Source organism: Grammomys surdaster, unplaced genomic scaffold, assembly GCF_004785775.1.
Source record: "Grammomys surdaster isolate TR1022 unplaced genomic scaffold, NIH_TR_1.0 262, whole genome shotgun sequence".
Taxonomy (NCBI): domain Eukaryota; kingdom Metazoa; phylum Chordata; class Mammalia; order Rodentia; family Muridae; genus Grammomys; species Grammomys surdaster.
The window spans coordinates 4,053,754-4,075,180 of NW_021604703.1; the positions used below are offsets into that span (position 1 = coordinate 4,053,754).

The 21,427-nt window shown below is 50.4% G+C and overlaps 1 protein-coding gene across 3 annotated transcripts in view; it reads left to right on the plus strand.

The window, feature by feature from the left end:
* Positions 1-14,399: 14,399 nt before the first annotated feature.
* Tcf7 (transcription factor 7) overlaps positions 14,400-21,427 on the plus strand; it is a 30,874-nt gene continuing 23,846 nt past the window's right edge. For all 3 annotated transcript variants that reach the window (XM_028775856.1, XM_028775855.1, XM_028775857.1), the window contains exons 1-3: positions 14,400-14,651; positions 14,807-14,873; positions 15,311-15,435. In XM_028775856.1, coding sequence (XP_028631689.1) covers positions 14,400-14,651; positions 14,807-14,873; positions 15,311-15,435 — 444 coding nt within the window. The remainder of the gene's footprint in view (positions 14,652-14,806; positions 14,874-15,310; positions 15,436-21,427) is intronic.

Below are 21,427 nucleotides of genomic sequence, written 5' to 3' on the forward strand. Positions count from 1 at the left end.
AGAGAGAGAGAGAGAGAGAGAGAGAGAGAGAGAGAGAGAGAGAGAGAAACTGAGGTCCAAAGATGGTCTCCCAAACCAACTCCCTAGGTTTAAATCCCATCGCTAGAATTTAGAAGCTGTGTGATCTTGGGCATAACCATCTGTGTCCTTCAAGTCTGTTGATCTGAAAGTGAGTAGTTTCTCCTGACCTAAGCGTGGGGAACTTTGATTTCAAAGAATATAATCATGGCTTTGTGGCCATACAAGAAAAAACTTTTTCAATTACATTGTGTGTGTGTGCGCACGAGTGTTTTCATGTGTGTCATCACATGTGCCAAAGGACAACTTGTAGGAAGGAGTTGGTTCTCTTCCTCTACCAGGGATCAAATCCAGGTCTTCAGTTTTGGTACTAAGAGCCTTTATTAGCTGAGCCATTTTGATAGGCAAAGAAATTATCTATATTCTTTTCTTTTTTTTCTTTCTTTCTGTCTGTCTTTCTTTTCTAAAGACAGAGTTTTTCTGAGTAATAGCCTTAGCTGTCCTAGAACTTGTTATGTAGATCAGGCTGGCCTTGAACTCACAGAGATTTACCTTCCTCTGCCTCCTGAGTTCTGTGATTAAAGACATGAGCCACTACTGCCAGCTGAAAATATCTATATTCTTAAATCAGGCAACTATCTGTGATCCCAGCACTCAAGAGCTATGTAGAGGTTGGACAATCAGAAGTTCAAGGTCATTCTCAGCTATACAGCCAGTTCAAGGCCAACATGGGATAGATGAGATTGTTTCAAATAAAAACAAAATAATAAAATAAAACAAAAGTTTAGGGATACATATTTTAACGATTAAGAGTGAAAGGACCTAGCCAGGGTAGTGGCCCACACCTGTAAGCCCAGCACTTGTGAGAAGAGCAGGAGCTCGAGGCTGTCCTTAACTGGGTTCCTCAGAATGCAGAGGTAACCACTATTATTAGAAGGGAAAGGGGAATAGGTTCTCCTTTGAGGGACCCAGCATTCGAACAGCAGAATTTGTTTCACACTATTGCAGGGCAAAAATCGTCTTCTTCCGGAGCCAACCACCAGGGGGCGCCTGTGCACAGCCCCTGCTGCCGGCACTGAATCACAGCCTCCCCATGCAGAGAGCAGGGGGCTGTTGAATGGGCGCCTGGGTAAGGCTGGCCCAGGACAGTGAATAAGTGGATTGCTTGGTAATGAAAGGGACTCAGCCCCACTACCCACAGCTGAAGGTTTGATTTTCACATGCACTTGAATTTTTTTTGTGTATGATACATGTATGTCAAATGTCCCTGTGGAGGACAGAAGAGAATGTCAGATCTCCTGGAACAGGAGTTACAGGCAAGTGCCTTTACACAATGAACTAATACCACAGTTCATGATTTTTTATTTCATATTTTTATATTATTATCATTATGATTATTATACTGTTTTTCAAGACAGGGTTTCTCTGTGTAGCCCTGACTATCCTGGAACTCACTTTGTAGACCAGACTACCCTTTCTCACAAAGACCTACCTGCCTCTGCCTCCTGAGCGCTAGGATTAAAGGCATGTGCCACCACTGCCAGGCTCATGCATTTTTTTTTAAATAATAACATTAAATAGTTTCGGTTTTTGTTCCAAAAGCAATAATGCTTTTTAGATGAAATGGTGTTTTTAGTTTGCTTGTCTTTATTCGAATTTACACAAGACTTCCTTAGAGCTGAGCTTATCAGCTCACATCTACAGATCCCAGCATTTTGGGGAGGCTGAGGCAGAAGGATTGTCAAAAGTTTGAGGCCAGCCTGGGTGACATATGGAGTTCCAGGTCAGTTTGGGCTAAAGAGTGAGACCCTGTCTTAACATGCTACCTATATTCATGGGCAGTAAGGTAAAAGAAATGTCAACGATGGTGGGCCTAGTTTCTCTTGGGCACATGCATGTCCACCGGGTCTGCTCTTCTGTCCCAGCTTCTCTGAGGTCTGTCTCTTCCGTGTTCAGGGTGTACCTTCAGCATGAACTCCACAGAACCCCTTACTCCCGGTCTCCTCACTCTCCCTGGTCACACTGGTCCTGGCTGTTCTCAAACCACTCTGAGACCTGCCTGGCATCCCTCACACTCACCCATACAGTGCTACCCCCTAACTCCCTGTTCTCTGTGTCTGGGCAGCCCAGGTGACAAGTAGGCCCTGCTAACCCTTCCACCAAACTCCCAACCAGCCTGAAAGCTTGTGCCTGGGGCAATTTTGGGACTTTCTGTGGGTGCAAAGGAAAGGTCTTGTGGGGGAACACAGAGGCTCTGTGGGTCAGCCTCACTCAAGATTCTCAGCAGCCAAAGGGGCTGAGGGCTTTCCCCTGCAGGTCTGCATCTCTTCCTCAAAGCCAACAGGGGAACAGCCACTTACACACACACACACACACACACACACACACACACACACACACAGCTTTGCAAAGTCCAGGCTGGAATAGATTCCTTGAAACTGTCACATAGACATCCCACTTTGGGATTCTCAGAACAGGTCCAGGAAAGAGCAGCAACGTTTCTATGACTGTAAGGCAGACGAAGGAATTGGGGTTAATCTATGGACATTCCTCAACCCTGGTTCTTGCCTTCCCCAAATCCAACTGCCAAGTATGAGGCCCTGGATCAGGACTGAGGGTCCTTCTGAATCCAGATGAACGATCAAGACCCCGCTGGAGCCCCATGGGCTGCGGATTTCAGAAAACGGGGTTTCAGCCACAGAGCCAGTACCACAATGAATCAGGACTTACAGAGGAGACCATCTCTCATTTCTTCTCTGCTATGCACCCAAGAAGGAAAGGGACTTGTCTGTAGTCAACAGGCTTCTGAGCCAGATGCTTCCCCCAGTCATGGTAGCAGCCTTAGGTGGACGGAAAGTTGGAGGGAAGGAGAATGAGTAGGAATAAGTGGGTTGCTCTACAAGGAGCTTAAAGCAGGAAAAGAATTCCCGGGGACTGAGGGTGTGGCTCAGTTGACAGAGCAGTAGCCGGGCATTCACAGAGCCCTGGGTTTGCTCTGTAGCTCCACATTAACAGACCGATGTCCCAGTGCTTGGGGAACAGAGGCAGGAGGATCTGAAGTTCAAGGTCATCCTCAGGTAAACAGTGAGTTCCAAGCTAGCCTGGGCTACAAGAGACCCTATCTCAAAACAACCACTCCCCCCAAAAAAACCCAACCCCCCCAAAAAAACAAAAAAAACTCAAAAAACTCACAAAACAAAAACAAACAAACCTTCCACCCCTCAGCACAGAAAGGCATCATCTTCCCCAGAGGCTCTCAGAGCTGGCGATTGTGGGAACCTCTCAGGCCAGCTGGAATCAATGAGGAGAAGACAGGGGTACAAATGGGGCTTCTTTAAAACCAGCCTCTGCTACCTTTTGCTTCACAAGAGTAAACAGGAAAAGTCAGAGGGAGAGGACAGAGACTCCAAAGCCATAAAAAAAAGACAAGCTTGACCCTGAGGGGAATCCCTTTGTCACTAATAACAGAGCAGTGAACAAAAGCTTCAATGATGCTGAGGAAAACCGCAGTGTCAGCAGAGGCCACCAGTGACCCCAGGTAAAGGAGCTACTTTCACTGTGAAGGCTGCTGGCACTCTAGGCACCCAACCACCACCCTGCTCCCAGACAGATCCACCCAGAGACTGGAGGCACGGGCAGGGGACCCCCAACTATGTGAGGAAGAGGTTGGATGACTTTTGGGTACAATGGTTGGACCTGTCAAACTCACATCCCTTGTGAGAACTTGGAACTAGACTGGTCTAGTTCTAGTATCTGGAAGCTTTGGAGAGCTGGTCTGGTTAACAAGTGGCCATGGGACCCCCAAGGCACCCTGTCCCATCAGAAAACCTAGGGACTGTGGCTCTGTCATCCACCACTCTCTCCAGAGCATCTGGGAGAAACATCTGGGAACAGCTGTATGTTGAAGGAGACCAGGGAGCCTTTACCTGGAGGCTTCTGTTACCACTAGCATTGGTACATTAGGAAAGAAAGATGTCTTCGGGGTGCTGAGATAGAATCAACTCAGAGCGCAAGGACCACGGTTGAGCTGTGTGACCTTGGGTGACTCACTTCCGTTTTCTGAGCAACCCATTTCCTCAGTCTGTAAAATGGGCTGAGACCTCTCAGCGTTGCAGTACACAGAAGATGACAGACAGGAAGGCCCTGGTTAACAGTGAAGTGCTGGGCATGTGTCTGGAGTCATCCTTGGGCCCAGCTAGTACACACTGTGCAGCCGTTCTCCGCCATTGAAGAAGTTTAAGATGAAATGGGCAGCCCCTGTCCAGTGTCTAAAGATACTAAGTAGGGGAGCAGGGTTTCTAGCTCTCGGGACCTCTCTTTCCAGATTGTTTATGGTGCCTCAGCTCCCGATGCAACATCACCTCCAAGGAACACACAGTCAGCTCCTCCTATGACCTTGGGACTGTCCAGCCCAGAAACCCCCTACTTTCTGGTCCCTAGGGGGGAGTTTGCTCAGCAGGAAAGAAATTTGTAATTCGGTCTCCAGCCAGTAAGTTCTCCAACCCAAGGGGATGTCTGGTATATCGTCACCCATTATGGGGGGCAGCTCCACTCCTTTGAAAGGCAGCAGAGCCAACAGTTTTAGAACTGAACACTTGCCCTGTTTGACCTTGGACAAGGCAGGTGATGCTGCTCTCCTAGACTCAGGTTTTCTAAGAATCCTCACGCCTTAAGGTTGCTGTGGTGACTAACAAGATAATGGGTGTAAAACCCCTTCCTACAGTTCTGGGTATCGGTGAACTGTCTAGTTAATTTTTATCTACTTATTTAATGTGGTACTATGTTAATATACAGTAACTTTAACAAATTTATTTGCTTATTCATTTTTTATTACTTTTTTTTGGAGTGCACATTGAAGGTCAGACTACATGGGAAGTGTCATTTCTCTCCTCCGACCGTGTCGATCCTAGGGATTAAATTAGGTGGTTATGTTTAGTGGCAAGCATCTTTACCTGCTAAACCAATCCATCAGCTCTTTATGATTGTTGTTGTTATTTATTATTATTGGTGGTGGTGTGTGTGGTGTGTGTGTGTGTATGCGTGTGATATGGGGGTGCCACTCAAGCCACAGGACAGTTTTATGACATTGGTTCTTTCCTTCCTTTATGTAGGTCCTGGGGATAGAACTCAGGTCATCAGGCTTGCAAGCCCTTTACTCACTGGGCTATCTCACCAGCTGTGCTAACTCCTTTAATCCTCACAAGAACACTCGTGAGAGACAGGAAGTGTGATCACACACACCATCCACAAGCCCAGCGTGGTTAAGTGCCTCGCCCAAAGCCAATGGCAAAACCAAAGTTAAGACAGTGGCTCTCCTCTCCTGCTTCTCATCTTTGTTCTCTCTCACCCCGGTAGGGTAGAGGGGGCACTAGGGCACAAATCTGGCACGAACCAAACTGTCTCTCCTCAAAAGATGCCATTGTCGGCTAAGCCCCCTTGAGATAGAGCTAATGTACGACCCACCCTGAAACCAACCCCAAACATCCATTTGGAGACAGTAACCCTTACATCTGGCCAGATGTCCGCCCAGGCTCCTGGGCAAGACCAAGGCAGAGCAGAGCTATCTGGAAAATAGAGGGGACTGCCCTTTTGGGGGCGAGGGGGAGAGGATTGGGGGGAGGATAAAGACACCAGCACCTGCAAAGCTTCCGGGCCTGCAGAACCCTGCTTCTGCTCCCACGCCTCTGAGGACAGAGAACTCAGCTGAGCTGGGCCGCCGCGGTCCATCAGCTCTGACTGGTTGGTATGCTTCCTTGGGTCCAGATGAAATCTCTTGAGTAATTTCCTCCCATTAGCCCTGTCTGTACCCTCCGGGCCAGCGCTCCTCCAGCCTGCAGACATCTGGAGACTGGACTTTTGGCTGGAGGAAGCTCCAGGCACTCAGAAGGTTCTGGATGCTTCTGCTGGCAGTGGAAACAGGTTTCCTATCCCTCTAACCTTGTCTCCACCCATGATCATGGCACTGTGGCTACTTGCCTGGTCGGTGCCACCATCTCCAGGGGCTCACCCTGCCCCAGTTTATCCCTGATGGCTCGGAACACTGATAGTGATTGCCGATGGCTGCTACTTACACATGCACCTGCCCTGAATCAGGCACTGAAGCAATGCCTCCAGCATGAACTCACCCTATCCCCTCAGCTCTGATGGACAAGTATCATTCCTCATCCCCACTTAAGAAGGTTCCAGAAGGTCTTCCACAATGCACACAAGCTAGAGATCTTACAGAAAGCAGCTAGTGGTTTTAAGGTTTATTAGGGTTATTTTGTTTCGTTTTGAAGCATTTTTTGACGATTTTATAGTGTGTGTGTGCATGTGTGTGTGTGTGCGTGTGTGTGTGTGTGCATGTGTGTGTGTGTGTGTGTAGTGTGTGTGTGCACCCACGTGAGTGTGCATGGGAAGACAAGAGGATGTTGAACCCCCTGTGGATGCTGGGAATCAAATTCAGATTCTCTATAAGAGCAGTAAGTGCTCTCAACCACTGGGCTGTCTCTCCAGGACTTTTTTTTTTTTGCAGGATCTTACGTGCTTCCAGGCTGGTCTCAAAATATATAGTAGAGGAGGACCTTAAATTTCTGATCCTCCTGTCTCTACCTCTCAAGTAATAAGATTATAGACATGCACCACCATGGGGATCAAATCTGGGCTTTGTGCACACCAGGTAAGCATCGCTCTCCCAACATGTGCTACGTCTCCAACCCTTTTAAATCCCCCCTCCCTTTCTCCTTTGAGACAGGGGCTTGCTCTAAAGCCTAAAACTATCCTTGGACTTCCTAAATAGTCCAGACTGGCCTTAAACTCAACACTTTCCCACTTCAACCTCTTCTGTAGCTGGAGTCACAGACCTGTGTCTCCACTGTGGCAGGCCAGTGCCCACTCTTGATCACCAAGAGGCAAAGACAATGACCAGCAGATAGGCGACTCACAGGGACCAACCAAGAGCCTGGGATGACCTGCCTGGCATCAGTGCTCAGGGCCAAGGGGGCCGAGAATAGAGGAAGGAGCTCTGCAGATCTGCAAAGGTGGGGGGACTTTTGGATTAGAGAAAGACTATCTATGGCCTTAAAAATGCAAAGGCCTCTCAGACACCATAGAGATACAGACTGACAAGCTGGAATGCCACCAAACTATGCATGGGTCCTATTACAGTCAGAAAGGCACAGACGAAAGTTCCACTAGAGTCAGTAAGATGGCCCAGCCAGCAAAGACCCTTATTCTCTATACCTGGAATTCAACCCCAGAAACCCAGAAAATGTAAAGGAATTAACTCCATAGAGATGTTCTCTGACCTCTGAGTGTGTGTCGTAGTGTACACACACACACACACACACACACACACACGATGATGATGACGACGATGATGATGATTTTGATGATGATGATAAGTGCAATTCCAAGAACCCACACTGTGGAAGGAAAAGTACCGACTTCTTCAGTTTATGCACAAGTCTCCACATTTGAATGATAGCCCTTGCTCACACACACACACACACGAAATAAATAAGTAAACAAATATAATAATGTAATAATAAACAAAAAAACAAGCAAGCAAGCAAATGAAAAACAGTCACAGAAGCCGGTGAGATGGTTCAATGGGTCCTTACCACTCATGCCAGATGACCTGAGTTTAAATACTGGAACACGTGTTAAAACGCTAGATGTGGTGGCACACATCTTTAATCCCAGGACTTCTATGGTAAAATAGGGAGCAGAGACAAAAGAATAAGTTGAAAGCACCAAGGCTGGCCATCCTGGAGGACAGCACAATGCCAGAAATGACAAATTCTACCTCAAAAAACAGAGTGGAAGGAGAAAACCAAAACATGAGTAATTGTCCTGTGACCACACAGCATGTTACCTCCCCGGTATAAATAATAACAGAATAATGATCTACGGACTGGGGTGCTGGGTAGTTTTCTGACAACTTGACATAGGCTAGAGTTATCTGAAAGGAGAGAGACTCAATTGAGAAAATGCCTCTGTAATGTCTGGCTGTAGTTAATTAGTGATTGATGGGGGTTGGAGGGTAGTCCACTGTGGGTGGTGCGATCCCTAGGCTTGTGGTCCTGGATTCTATAAAAAATCAGGCTGAGCAAACCATGGGGAACAAGCCAGTAAACAGCACCCCTCCATGGCCTCTACATCAGCTCCTGCCTTCAGGTTCCAGCCTTGCTTGAGTTCCTGTCCTGACTTCCTTTGATGATGGACTATAGTATGCTCCAATGTGTAAGCTGAATAAACTCTTTCCTCTCCAACTTGCTTTTGGTTATGTTATTTCATTGCAGCAATAGAAACCCTAACTAGGACTGGTGGGAATCCAGAACAATCTATAGAGTGCTTGCCCAGCGAGCATGAAGTCCTGGGCTCACTCTCAGCACTACATAAATGAATTGTGGTGTTGCAGGTCTGTAACCCCGTATTCAGGAAGAGTGGGGAGGGGGTGAATGTCATCTCTAGCTACCTAGCAAAAAAAGAAAGAAAGAAAGAAAGAAAGAAAGAAAGAAAGGAAGAAAACAAAAAAATAAAAAAAACAAAAAAGAAAGAAAGAAAGAAAGAAAGAAAGAAAGAAAGAAAGGAAAAGAAAAAAAGAAGGAGAAGGAGAAGGAGAAGGAGAAGGAGAAGGAGAAGGAGAAGGAGAAGAAGAAGAAGAAGAAGAAGAAGAAGAAGAAGAAGAAGAAGAAGAAAGATCTAAAGCTGGAAGGATGGTTCACACACAACCCAGTCTTTGGGAGGCTAAGGTAGGAAGGATTCGAGTTTCTGGTCAGCCTGGGTTTTGTAGTACATTCCAAGTCAGTGTCAGTTCAAAAGGAGAGTGCTGTACACATCAAACAGACAGACTGACAGATATATAATGATTCCTCTTGTCTCATGAGACATTCCCTACTTCAGGGTCCTGGGCAGCCCAAACCAGGATTGATATGAGTATATATGTCTTGAAGTTGCTGGCAGCTCCCATATTCAGGCAGGAGCTTGGATAATTCTGGGCCCAGAGGACACAGAGGAATTACTGGAATTTGCTTGTTAAGTTCCTGGTAGACTGGGAACCCAGGCACAGGCCTAGGCCTATTCAGTTTTAGAGTAACCAGTGTACACGGCAAACACACCAGACTGCCCTTGCTGTCTCTGACCCAGATAATTTCTTCTAGTGAGTGATTTCAGGTCCATTCATTAGGAATCCAGTATGGGGCTTTGACCTGTGGGAAATGGTGGTAAGAGGCCCTCGTAACCTGTAGGACAGACTCCTTAATTCCTCTATAGTAGGCAAAGTTCTTGAGTACAAGTATATAGTTGAAATAGCTTTATGGTTTAGGTTTTTGTTTTGTTTTTCAAGACAGGGTTTTTCTGTATAGCTTTGGCTGTCCTGGAACTGGCTCTGTAGACCAGGCTGGCCCCGAACCCACAGAGATCCACTTGCCTCTGTCCCCTGAGTGCTGGGGTTAAAAGTGTATGCCACTTACTACCCAGCTCCTTTTAAAAGACAGGGTCTTGTTAGCTTTCCTGTCCTATACTTAAACTTACTATCTGAAGTTCATGCTAGTCCTGAACTAGCTGTCTTCCTGCCTCAGCCTCCCAAGTGCAGGAATTATAGCATATTTTATCAAGCCAGCTTTCTTCCTCTTCCTTACAGTGTATGTATAGGTTTTTGACTGCATGTATGTCTGTGCACCATGTTCATGTTTGGTGCCTGCAGAGGCCAAGAGAGGGTGTCGGATTTTTTGAGATTAGAGTCACAGACAATTGTGAGCACCGATATGTGAGTATGGGCTGGGAACCAAACCGGGGTCCTTTGAAATAGCCCTTTCTTTTAAACAACCCTCACATTTTAAAAAACGTGTGTGTGCACAGGCCAGAGAACAATCTCAGAGGTCATGCTCAGGCACCATCAGCCTCCTTAGGGACAGGATGTCTGATCGGTCTGGAAGCTCACCAGTTAAACTAGAATGGCTGATCAGAAATCCTTAGTTTATGTGGTGCAGGGATCTAAACCCAGAGCTTGACCCATGCTTAGCAAGCACTCCACCAACTGAGCTACACCCCAGCTCCTCATCCTTCCCTGTGAAGGAAAAAATGGCTCCGTAACACTTGTTGCTACATTTCTAGGCAGCTGCATCATGCCTCTGTACCACTGCTGTTGTGTGTGGTGCATGCATGCAGGTGCACGAGCGCGCGCGCACACAGAGAGAGAGAGAGAGAGACAGAGAGACAGAGAGAGACAGAGACAGAGACAGAGACAGAGACAGAGAGAGAGAGCACATAGCTTCCAGAGAGTTTCTAGGAATAAAACTCCGTTTGCCTCAGGGATTGTGCCCAGTCCTGTGTTCGGAGAGTTCACCCAGAGGGAGGAAACCTGCCCAGAGCCTGCAGCCACACTTCGAGAGGTCCTGGCGAGTCCTGACAGGATAGCAGGCCAGAAGAGGGCTGCTCTCTGCTTGCTCCTGAGTCTCCCTCTGCTGTAATTTACTCAATCCATCTGGGGCTCCTTTGAGCCATTTTCTGGAAATGCCACATTTCAAGGATCTCCCTGTTAGAAAAGGTCAGAGAGTTCACGAGGGCCTTTCATGTTAAAGGAACTTGAAAGGGAAGGAGAGGAAATGTGTATTTTCAGCCTTAGCTATGATTAAGTGGGCTCAGGCCATGAGAACAGTCGGATGATTTACATGGCATTACATGAAAAGCCAATTAGCCTAACAACTTCCGAAAAATATCGAGCTCGGAGAGGACCCATTTATTAGAGTGTTGGAATGTGCCAGGCTTTGTGCTGAGCTCTTTACTGGGAGACAGTGACTCATCCAACCTTATGCTGGCATAAGGGAGAAGCAGGCCCAGATCGACAGCCATTCCACCCGGGAGGATGCTGAGGCTGAGGCCAGTGACCTGCCCTAGGTCCCACACAGGGGGGGGGGTGGGTGGGGGGTAGGGGTGGGGTGGAGGGGGGGTACACTTCTGGATCTTCCTTTCTCTAACTGCAAAGCCTGGAGGGCTCCTTTTACCCAGGCTTTGGGAGGACTGTCAATTTCACCTGGCTCATTTGCATAACAATGAACCTACCACCCGTGGCTTGGCCAAAGAAGGCCTGGATCTCCCCTACAACTGGTCTCCTCCTCCAACTCTCTGGGAACTTCCAGGGGAGCAGCCACTAAAAGGGCTTGGCCCCTGGAACGCATCATTCTGAAAGATCTCCTCACTGCTTTGAGACAGGGTCCTCTGTAGTGAGCCCTGGTTGACCATGAATGTCCGATCCTCCTGCCTATATCTGCTGAGAGCTAGAACTGGGAGGGCGGTATGTATAAGCCACCCTCAATTTATGTGGGATTAAGCCCAGTGCTTCACACTTGCTAGCCAAGCATTCTGTCAACTATGCCACACCCCCAGACCGCTAGTCCTCCATAGCCTCTCCATCAAAGGAGAATCACCCCCCAAAATCAAGATTAGTAATTTTTATTAGTGATAGCTGGTTCCTCAGTATTTTGTCTGCATAGCCACACAATAATGTCCCTTCCCAGCACTCAGGAAGCAGAGGCAGGCGGATCTCTGAGTTTGAGGCCAGCATGGTGTATAGAAAAAGTTCCAGGACAGCCAGGACGGCACAGAGAAACCCTGCCTTGATGGGGAAAAAAAGTCTCTCAGGGGTCCGACTGCAATATGAGTGTGGCAGTTAGATATTGGGTCTGGGGACGGACCACAAGGGGGCTGGAAGCTCAGCTCAGTACCCTCATTTTGAAGCTGTGACACCTTGGGTGACTCACACAACCTCTCTGAGCTTTAGTTTCCTCATTAGCAAAATGGGGACAATTGTCCCCATATTTCAGAGTTTAGTAACAATTAAATGAGATGATGTGCGTGAAGCTCCTAAGGACGCTGGCATGCTGTAATCACCTAGAATATGAAGTCATCTCTCCGGTGATGGTCACAGAATTGGTGCTGTCTAGGCTTCTGCTGGGAGGTACCTGCCCATTCTTTCATTTATTGATCTATTTATTTACTTTTATTTTTCTTCAGATAGAATCTCAGTATGTAGCCAAGGCTGGGTCAGCTCTCTAAACCCTGGGGGATTTCCACATCCGGATGAATTTCGCTCCTACCTCTCTCCCACTCCCCACTCCTAAGCCTGGCTGACCACACTGACCACTCCCTGTGCCTGCACTCCTGCCTGCCATCTTGGGCGAGTGCACAGCAGCCGCTACTCAGCGGGCCTTTATACCATACTCAGTGTGGATGTGGAGGCGGAGACTCACCCTTCTAACCTCCCTCCCCTTCCTCAAGCTCCTTGTCTCCCTTCTTGCCCCCCCCCCACTACTCATCCCCACGAGGGTGAGGCTTGGAGCCAGGATGCCTCAGGGCAGTGGTTTCCAGGATGGGAGGGGGGTGAATTTCACAGCTCTATAAAGTCATCCAAAGAAACTGGAGGGTGGGAGGGCGAACAAATCAGGAAAAAGTATATTTTCTTTTGCCAAATAAGGGTATATAAAAAAATCCCTTTCCGCTATCATTTGAGGATAGGCTACTTCTGCACCAATAAAGCAGAAAGGCCTTGTTCTTTGATAAAAGGGCAATACCAAGCTGGAAAAAAAAAATTACCCCGGAGGGCAGAATCACGCCTCCCCTGCCCTGACTTTTCTTCAGAAATTCGACCCCCAATGGCCTGTGTCAGTTGGAACCTCATGGTCTGCCAACCATCATGGAAGCGACTTTGCCAAAGTTGGAGTCGTTTATATAAACACAGGAGCATCCGCTTTGCTCTGGCTTAGAGTGATCTCAATTTCTGTGCAACTTTCTCAGAGAGGTGTTCACCCAAAGCTAGCTGGGACAACCTCGGAGCTGAGATGGTGGGGGAGGCCTCGCCCCTGGGCCCTTCCTCTCCTGTAGCTTTCCATTGGAGCCCCTGCCCTGCCCCCAATCTAGAGAAGAAGGGGTCAAAATCAGCAGCAAACTGGCACCTGCGGAAGGAGGACTTTAGAGGCGCCAAGAGCGGGGTCTGCACCGCATCTCTATAGGCAAGCTGAGCGTTAATGGCCAAGTCCCCCATCGCTGAGAAGGAGGTGAAATGGGCATCCCGGCTGGGAGCTGGAGGACCCAGAAGCCCCGCTGGCAGGGCGCTGATAGGATCTGAGCGCTGAGAAGCAAGGCCCGGTCTCTTTGATCCTCCGCCAGGCAGGCTGGGCTTGGACCGGGAGGGGCGGTGCGGCTGTCTTCCGGCCGGCTTTGCGCCGCTGCCAGGGGTCCTGTGGGGCCCAGAGTCGGAGAAGCTGCCAGTGTCCTCCTTCACAAATTACCCACTGTTGTTCCAACTGCTTTCCCAAGAGGTGGAAGAGGTCCACACTGACTCCAACACCGAAACGTGCTTGGGGCGGAGGTGTGCCGCCTTCAGTTTACTGCATCTCTATCCAAAGGGCCTAGTGTCTTACAGAAACAGTGAGCGGGTCACCGTGGATTCGACTCTGGGTGCCAAGGAGATGCCACTGAAGACGAGGCCTTAACTAGTGTCAGGGTCAGTGGGCTCCGGATGCAACTTCCCAGAGTGAGCAGCTGCCTAAAGACCCCAAGACAGTATCCCGTGGCCCACGTGGCCGCCGGAAGTCTCAGTTCCTGGACAGCAGGTTCTGGTTCTAGGCGTCGAACTTAGTCATAGCGGGCTGGAGAACCCACGTGAGTGGCCACGATCCTTTCTCACCTCGGGCCGCCACATGTCATATATTTACGGTGTTTTGAATTTGTACATGCAACAGACAGGCGCTCAGTAAATGTGTGAGGCGCGAATGCTTGTGCCTACGTGGGTAGGCAGTCTGGAAGAAGGTCCCTTGTCGGCACGGGGATGGTGAAAGGAGCAGGTGTGTGTGTCAGGGTCCATCTTCTAGCAGCCCGGGGACTTAGGAAGCCTTCAGATCAAAGGACGCTGTTCACACCAAGGTTCCAAGCCACCCACAGGTTCCCAGGATCTAAGGAACCCTATTCTCCGCAACTTTGGCGCAAGTTGTGGCTGTTTTGTAGTTAAGGAAGTGGAGTTACACTGTTTAGTAATGGATTTCAGGTTAGAGACGAACTCTGGGAGAGCGAGCCCTTTAAGATTATGCCCAGTGGGCTTGTCCCGGTCTCTCCAGGGAGAGGAGGGCGGGGTCTGGGGCCTTAGCCCCTCCCACCGCGGCCCCGCCCCGGCGCCCGCTCCGCCCCCGGCTCGCTGCCCGCGGTGCCTTTGATGTTCCGACCCGCCAGCTCCCAAAGCGGCTGTGCCCCGCGCCCTCGCCCCGCGCCCACTGGCCGCTCAGGCGGAGTCAGCGTGCGCTCCGCCCGCCGCGCTCCGGGCTCGGAGCTCCGCACCCTGGGCTCGCCGCCTCCCGGGCCGGCTCCGCGCCCCGCACCCGGCGCCCCGGCGGGCGCAGCGCACCATGCCGCAGCTGGACTCGGGCGGGGGCGGCGCGGGCGCAGGCGACGACCTCGGCGCGCCTGACGAGCTGCTGGCCTTCCAAGACGAAGGCGAGGAACAGGACGATAAGAATCGCGACAGCGCCGCGGGCCCCGAGCGGGACCTGGCAGAGCTCAAGTCCTCACTGGTGAATGAGTCTGAAGGCGCGGCCGCAGGCGCCGGGGTCCCGGGTCCCGGCGTCCGAGTACATGGAGAAGCCGAGGGAGCTCCCGAGGTGAGCCCGGCCCGCTCCTCCCCGGAGGACCTCGTCCCGAGTCCGTATCTTGCGGACCCGCCCCCCCACCCCCGCGCCACGGCCCTCGTGGGTTCCATCTCTGGAGCCCCTCCTGTTCCCTCCGCCCCTCATGGCCCCTCTGCTTCGCTCTGCAGGCCCTGGGACGAGAGCACACTTCGCAGAGACTTTTCTCGGACAAACTTCCAGAGTCCCTAGAGGACGGTGAGTTTTGCGCGGCTGGGGAAGGCGCTAGAACTCGGGGTGGGGGTGTGGGGGGCGGGTTTCCCGGGCGCCGCTGAGCTGGAGTCACTTCCGGTGCCCTGACCTTTATAGGAGTAAACAGACCCCCGCCATCTCCGCCTCCCCTCCAGCCCAGGTGACTGACTAATCCTTTGCCTTGGGGAGCAAGCCTTGGCTAAGGTTCCCAAGCAGGAGGGTGGGGTGGGAAGTCAAATCCCGGCCGCTAAGTGGAGGTCTGAACTCGGGGTCTTTCCTCAAAAACTTGGCATTGCGGATATTCCCACCCGTTCGGAGGTCCCTGTTCCCTGTCAAGTTGAAGAGGACTCCTTGGCAGTTTTTTCCTCCTCTGGAGCACACAGCTTTTAGCCCTTAGGAGCAGCTGGCTGGGCTTGTGTCTGACCCAGCTGTGGTTTTTCCAGGCCTGAAGGCCCCGGAGTGTGCCAGTGGCATGTACAAAGAGACTGTCTACTCTGCCTTCAATCTGCTCATGCACTACCCACCGGCCTCGGGAGCAGGGCAGCATCCCCAGCCTCAACCCCCGCTGGTAAGTGACCGAAGCAGCCAGGTCCTGTAATGGGCTGGCTACCTACTTGTCTACACAGGTGAAGCTTGGACGAAAAGGGACTTCTCTGCCCAAATTAAAATTCCTAGATGCTCTTAGCCAGTTCACACCCAGAAGAGTCTGACCCAAAAGGAGATCTCTGAAGGAGTGCCTGGGTTCCACTCTTTCTCACTTGCTGTTGCCCTTTGTCTCCCCAACTTGCTCAAGCAGGTGCCTCTGTTGGACGGTGGTGGGGTTGTGGACGGAGGTCTTCTGAGAGCTTTTGAACTGAGCCCATGCCCTTCCCTAGCGTGATGTGTGTGCTCTGAGCAAGAGCTTTGCGGTTAGCTTTCTCCAGAGAAGCGAAGAAGCTCAGGTGTGAGAAAACTGGGTAGGAGACCTAATCTTTTCCGTTTCCCAGTTCCACTGTGTTCTTACTGGCCATGTATGAGCCCTTACTGAGGACCCTTGCCACATGGTGTAGGTTTTGAGCGGGCTGGGCTGGTCTCACACCAGGAAGGGTTTGCTAAATGTCCTACAGATCAGGGTGTTGGTTAGGGGTCAGCTCCATGAATCAGTGTCAGGCTTGGTGACATGGCTGTATTCATCATGAGCCATGCCTTTGGCCCTTCGAGGCAGACAAAGTGTGAAGAGCTGGTTCTGAGCTGGGTAGCAGCCAGATACTACTTTTGAAAAGTTCTGGGATTTCTGAAAACCACTGGGATTCCAGACTGTCCTCAGTGGGGAACTAGGATGTACAGAAAGCACGGAGGTCTGTTGGGTATAGCTGTGAGCCCAGTGTAGGTTGGAGCCCCCCCGCCCCCCCAGGCTAGAGGCTTGGGTGGCTAGTGGCAGACCCATGCAGAAGACTTGGGTTGACTACAAGAATCGTGGTTCTTCCTATTGAAGCTCGTGGGAGGTGAGAAGATAGGTGCAGGCTGTTCTCTAGAAACAAGCTCTGGCTAAGATTCTCTGGTAGGGGGATAGGTTATGGAGTCTAGGCCACTTAGCAGTGGGAGACCTGGTAGGCTTTAGAAATGGACTCCTCTCTTCACCTATAAGCCGAGCACATTTTCCGTGTGGTCTGTCTGCCTGCCTTTCTGCTCTGGGATGACTTGGTAGATGAGATGGTTCTCTTGTATGTGAAGAGGTGACTGGCTCCTGACACTGCCACTTGACAGTGCCACTTGTGCCCTGTACAAACAATGCTTAACAAAGATAACCTTTTAAAATCCTCTAATGAGTGTAAAGCCATCTGGGGGCCAGTTGGCATTACCTACCACTTTGAAGTCACTGGCAAGCATTGTTTGGGCTGAGACTAGGCTCACTGTGGTAACCATGACTAGGCAGAGCCCCCAGAATCCTTGCTGGCAAGGTGGACATCAGGACTCCACAGCAACATGGGGCAAGGGCAGTGTGGTTTGGAGGTTTACTCACAGATTTAGCCAGAGACAAAAGATGCCCAGAGCTACCGGAGGTGGGGATGGATGGGGCTCAGATAGGCCCAAGAGCAGGCGGATGCTGGATTCCCAGTCAGGACCCCTCACCTGGCTTAGGGCTGTGGGTATTTTGCTTTTGGCGGGGGGTCCTTCTCAAGCTGCACAAGATGGATAACTATATGTCACCGTCCTCCTGCCCTCCTCCTCAGCCACTGCCCTCACCACTGCCTTCTGGTGACATGGGAAGGGAAGAGCAGGCTCTGGTACTAATGTTCCTGGCCATGGCATTGCTGAGCAGGGCAAGAAACAAAGATAGAAGCAGGGGCTTGTGCTGGAGGGATGCTGAGTTAGAGACATAGATGTACAGGGATGTAGAGAGACTATTTGGGGCGTGTGTGCGTGTGTGTGGTGTGTATATGAGGGTAAGCACACCCTGAGGATAACTGAAGTTGGCTCTCTTCACTGTGACATGAGTTCTGAGGCTGGACCTCAGACCATTAGGCTTGCACAAGTGGGTTTAGCTGCTAAGCCGTCTTCCTGCCCTGAGAGAGTCTCTAGCAAACCTGAGAGAACACACGGCAAATAAAAGTCAAAAAAGTAAAAGTAACTTGCAACTCATGAAGAACTGTGTGGGTGTTCCAAGTATAGTTTGTTTTTATAAAGCAAAAGTTGGTCACCCCATGTTTGGGGGAGCACATTTGTCACCTGACTTCAAGGCTCACGACTGGTGCTGGGAAAGACACCCTCAATCTCTTAACAGGTAAGGAGTGCCTTGTAAGGACCTTGGGGGCAGGGATCCTTTTGCCAAGGCTGATCTTTCCCACACTCCTTTGTAGGAAGATAGACAATATACCATTACTTGCCAACTGGCCTTGGATATAGGCCTCCACTCCCTTTGCCCAGCCTTGCCTGGGGCCATACAGGAGATGAGCAGTTATGCTGAGATGCCTATGACCAGTGGGTAGGCCTTCCTAGGTACCAGGGTAAGTCTGCTCCAGGGACCTCCTCTGCCCTGTAAGTGGGATGGCCACACAGTTACATCAGAGACATCTATCTAAACAGGTCAGCTTGAGCCTTGTCCAGAGCAGTGAGCCAAATGACGGACCATAGCCAACTGCCTCAGAACACAGACTCATCCCCTACCCAAGTAGCTTTTTTTGGTATTTGTTTTCCTTTACACCTTCTCTAGGAACGGAGAATTGGTCAAAGTTGACCCTTTGATGAAGTGTCTCCTGTAGGTTTATAGGCAGTTAGTGGCCTAGGCCAATAGCCATGGATAGCTAGTAGCCACAGTCGTGAGCCATGGATGTGTGTAGTTTTTCATTTGTGTATGTGTGTGCACTCATGCATGCAGTTACATGGGTGCATGGTGTAGGGTGTCAGAGAACAACATGGGGGAGTTGGTTTTTCTCCCTACAGCATGTATGTCCCAGGGATCAAACTCAGGTTATCTTCTCAGGCTTGGCAGCAGGTCCCTGTTTGCTTTTTATCTTGTTTCCTCTGATTTGAGACTCAGAACAGCTGGGTTAGGGAAGGAGGGGACCAAGCTGGTGCCCTAGGCTGGGTTCTGGGGCCGGCAAGTGGCTTCAGGTGACAGTGCTGTCCCAAACAGGACAGAGGCAACATGAGTCTTTGGGCTCTTCTGTAGGCTCTTGTTGGAGCCTATGACCTGTAAGGCTTAAGAGCCTTTTACCATCTGGATGAATTGGTAAATCATCCAAATGGTAATATCCAGATCAGATAGACAAAACAGCTTAGGGGTTGCAGGTAGGTGAGAATGGGGGTGGGGGGTGTTGATTGCTAGTGGCTATGGGGTTTTTCTGGGGTGATGAATGTTTCAATGAAATCAGGGTGACTGTTGCACTGCCTCACATAGCTACTAAAAGCCATGGATTTAAACACTTTACAGTGGTGTGTTCAATGATGTAAGAGAGTTAAGGCTAAACTTTTTTTTTTTTTAAGCTGAAGCTTTTGCTGGTGGCAGAGGCCACGTTTTCCTGTCCCTAGTCCCATAGCGCTCTGGTACTTGAATATATGTTCCAGAAGGGAGACACAGGACTCATACTTGGGCCCCTGGCTGTTAGGCTCCCCTCTGTATTCCTTGGTTGAGGTCCAGGCTGAAAGCCATGCAGTGAACCCTTAAGGGAGCAGGAGAGAGGGGTTCAGCAGGACCCCTGGGAGCCAAGGAGGGGACTGCTGTTGCCTGTGGGCTGCCTGTTGGAGCTGGGTGAGTATCAGCCTTCCCCTACAGAGAGGGTTTGCTAAAGATCTTAACGGTAGCTGGGCACCAGTCTAGAGCATAATGAAGCGTGTTATAGGGAGTTTAGAATTGGGCTCCAGGATGCCACGTGACCATAAGCAGGGTTATCCCTGGAAATTCCCAGCTATTTTAGAAGGCCCATCTAGGGCTGGAGAGATGGCTCAGTGGTTAAGAGCCTGACTGCTCTTCCAGAGGTCCTGAGTTCAATTCCCAGCAACCACATGGTGGTTCACAACCATCTGTAATGGGATCTGATGCCCTCTTCTGCTGTGTCTGAAGACAGCTATAGTGTACTCATATACATAAAATAAATTAAATCTAAAAAAAAAAAGGGCCCATCTATGGGTGTGCTAGGCAGAGCTGGCTCGAGCTGGCTCGAGCATGGGCTGTGAGGGATCCCAGTGAGCAGTGTTGTAAGCTGCTGGTTTAACTAGTGAAGACAAAGAAGGGTCCAGCATGCACCGGGGCCTCCCTCTGGACAGCTATGTGGCTCAGGGATGTGTCTCCAGATACATCCCAGATCTTCCTGTTCTTCACTTAGTCATGCTACCCACATCCAGTATCCACACATTGCTGTCTTCAAGATGGCAGCAGATTCCTCCCCCAGGGTCCCTTGCCTTTCCCTCTCTGACCCGTACCTCAACCCACGATGATGCCATAGGGAAAGGGCTCCTTAGGAACTTGACTCTGGGTCGAATGGCATCTCTTGCCTCGAAACACTCGGGCTTCCACTGCTCCTGGAGAAAGTCTAAACCATAGACCATAGCCGTAGTGCTGAGACTCCCCATCTTCTCCCTGCCGCTCAAAGTAGTCAGTATCCTGTGTGTTGTGTCATTTTTAAAACATGCTAGTTCTTTCTCAAGAGCTCTGCCTGAGTTCCCTCAACCTCTCGTGGCTAGTTCCGGCAAGCCACCAACGACCATCCTGGCTGTGCCCTTTCTCCTTCCCACCTTAGTCGCTGCGGATGGAAGACACCAGACAGCCTTAATATTTAAAAACTAGCTAGATAACTCAGTGGCTGGGCAAAGAATATCCTGCCCCATCCTCCTTAACCTCCACCCACAGTGGAGACTACAAGCTATAGGTACTCTGAGACCTATATGTCTGCCGCTCTCTCTGCTCCACTGTCTCTCTCTCCTCCCTCTCATCCCCTTCCCTTTCTCCTGGGACTCAGAAGTCCCACCTTTTCCCCTTCTCCCAGCGATTGGCTTCCACGTTTTTTATTGACACAATCAAGAACCAATACCTCCCTCTACAACCATGTCCTTGTGGGGCTCACCTGTACAAGATTCCCCTTACTTCAGACTTCTGCACCTATGTCCTCAGCTCTTCACACGAATACCACCTTCTTCCTCAGTTAGAGCTTACTTCAAGTGTCTACTCTAGGAGTCTCCTGCCAGTCTTCCTCAGGCCTTGGCTGGCCATCCTCGCCATGGCAGCTCATCAGACCCACTGCTGTCCAGGGCACTTAATTGTAGCCTTCTTTTAATGTCTCCTGATTTCCCTTCTGGACTATAGACTAGCAAGCACCCTTCTAGAAGTAGAATGTGGATTTGCAGCTTTGCCAGAGAGGTGCGGGTAGTTAGTGGGGGCGTGCACTGGCCATGGTTGGTCTTGGTTCTCCTGGGCCCAGGGGTGGCTCATGGGCCTTCAGATGGTTTCCAGTCTAGATGGCTATGCGTCTGCTTTGAGCCAGAGTGCTCTGAATGTCTGAATCCTGCAGGTATAGGGTTCAGGCCGCCAGGCTTTTCCCTAGCTTCTGCCTTGCTCTGGGGGTCTTTGGGTAGGGTGTGCTGTTCCTAAAAGTCATCCCCACCCCATGCTCACGACCACAAAGGTTTAGCCTACACAAAGCCCTCATACCGAATGTGAGGAAATCAGGTTTTGTAAGGATAACGGAGACCTCTTGTTTCTGGCCGCTGAGCCGTCTACAGACCTCTCCCTGGCACTGCACCCAGAGGCTCCCAGTTTATAGGGCTCTGACAGAGTGCAGCCCAGGCAGCCCATGGCTCTCCTTCCTGTTCTTTACTTCAGTGTCCATTCGGATGGTTTTCCTGGAGTACATCCAGAGCAATTCTGGGGCTGGGAAGTGGTGCAGCCCCAGGTCACTCACTGGGTTTTGAGCCTATGGCTTCCCCAGCCGGTACAAAGCTACTGGGATATTTTGTCTGTGTTGCTCTGCACTCAGTGGGTGGGCAGTGGGGCTTGAAGTTCCCGGGAACTGCATTTCTTTGAAGCCTGGGAGGGCTGTGAGGGATTGGTATAGCATTTGGACTATCTGCTGCCTCTCCTCTGT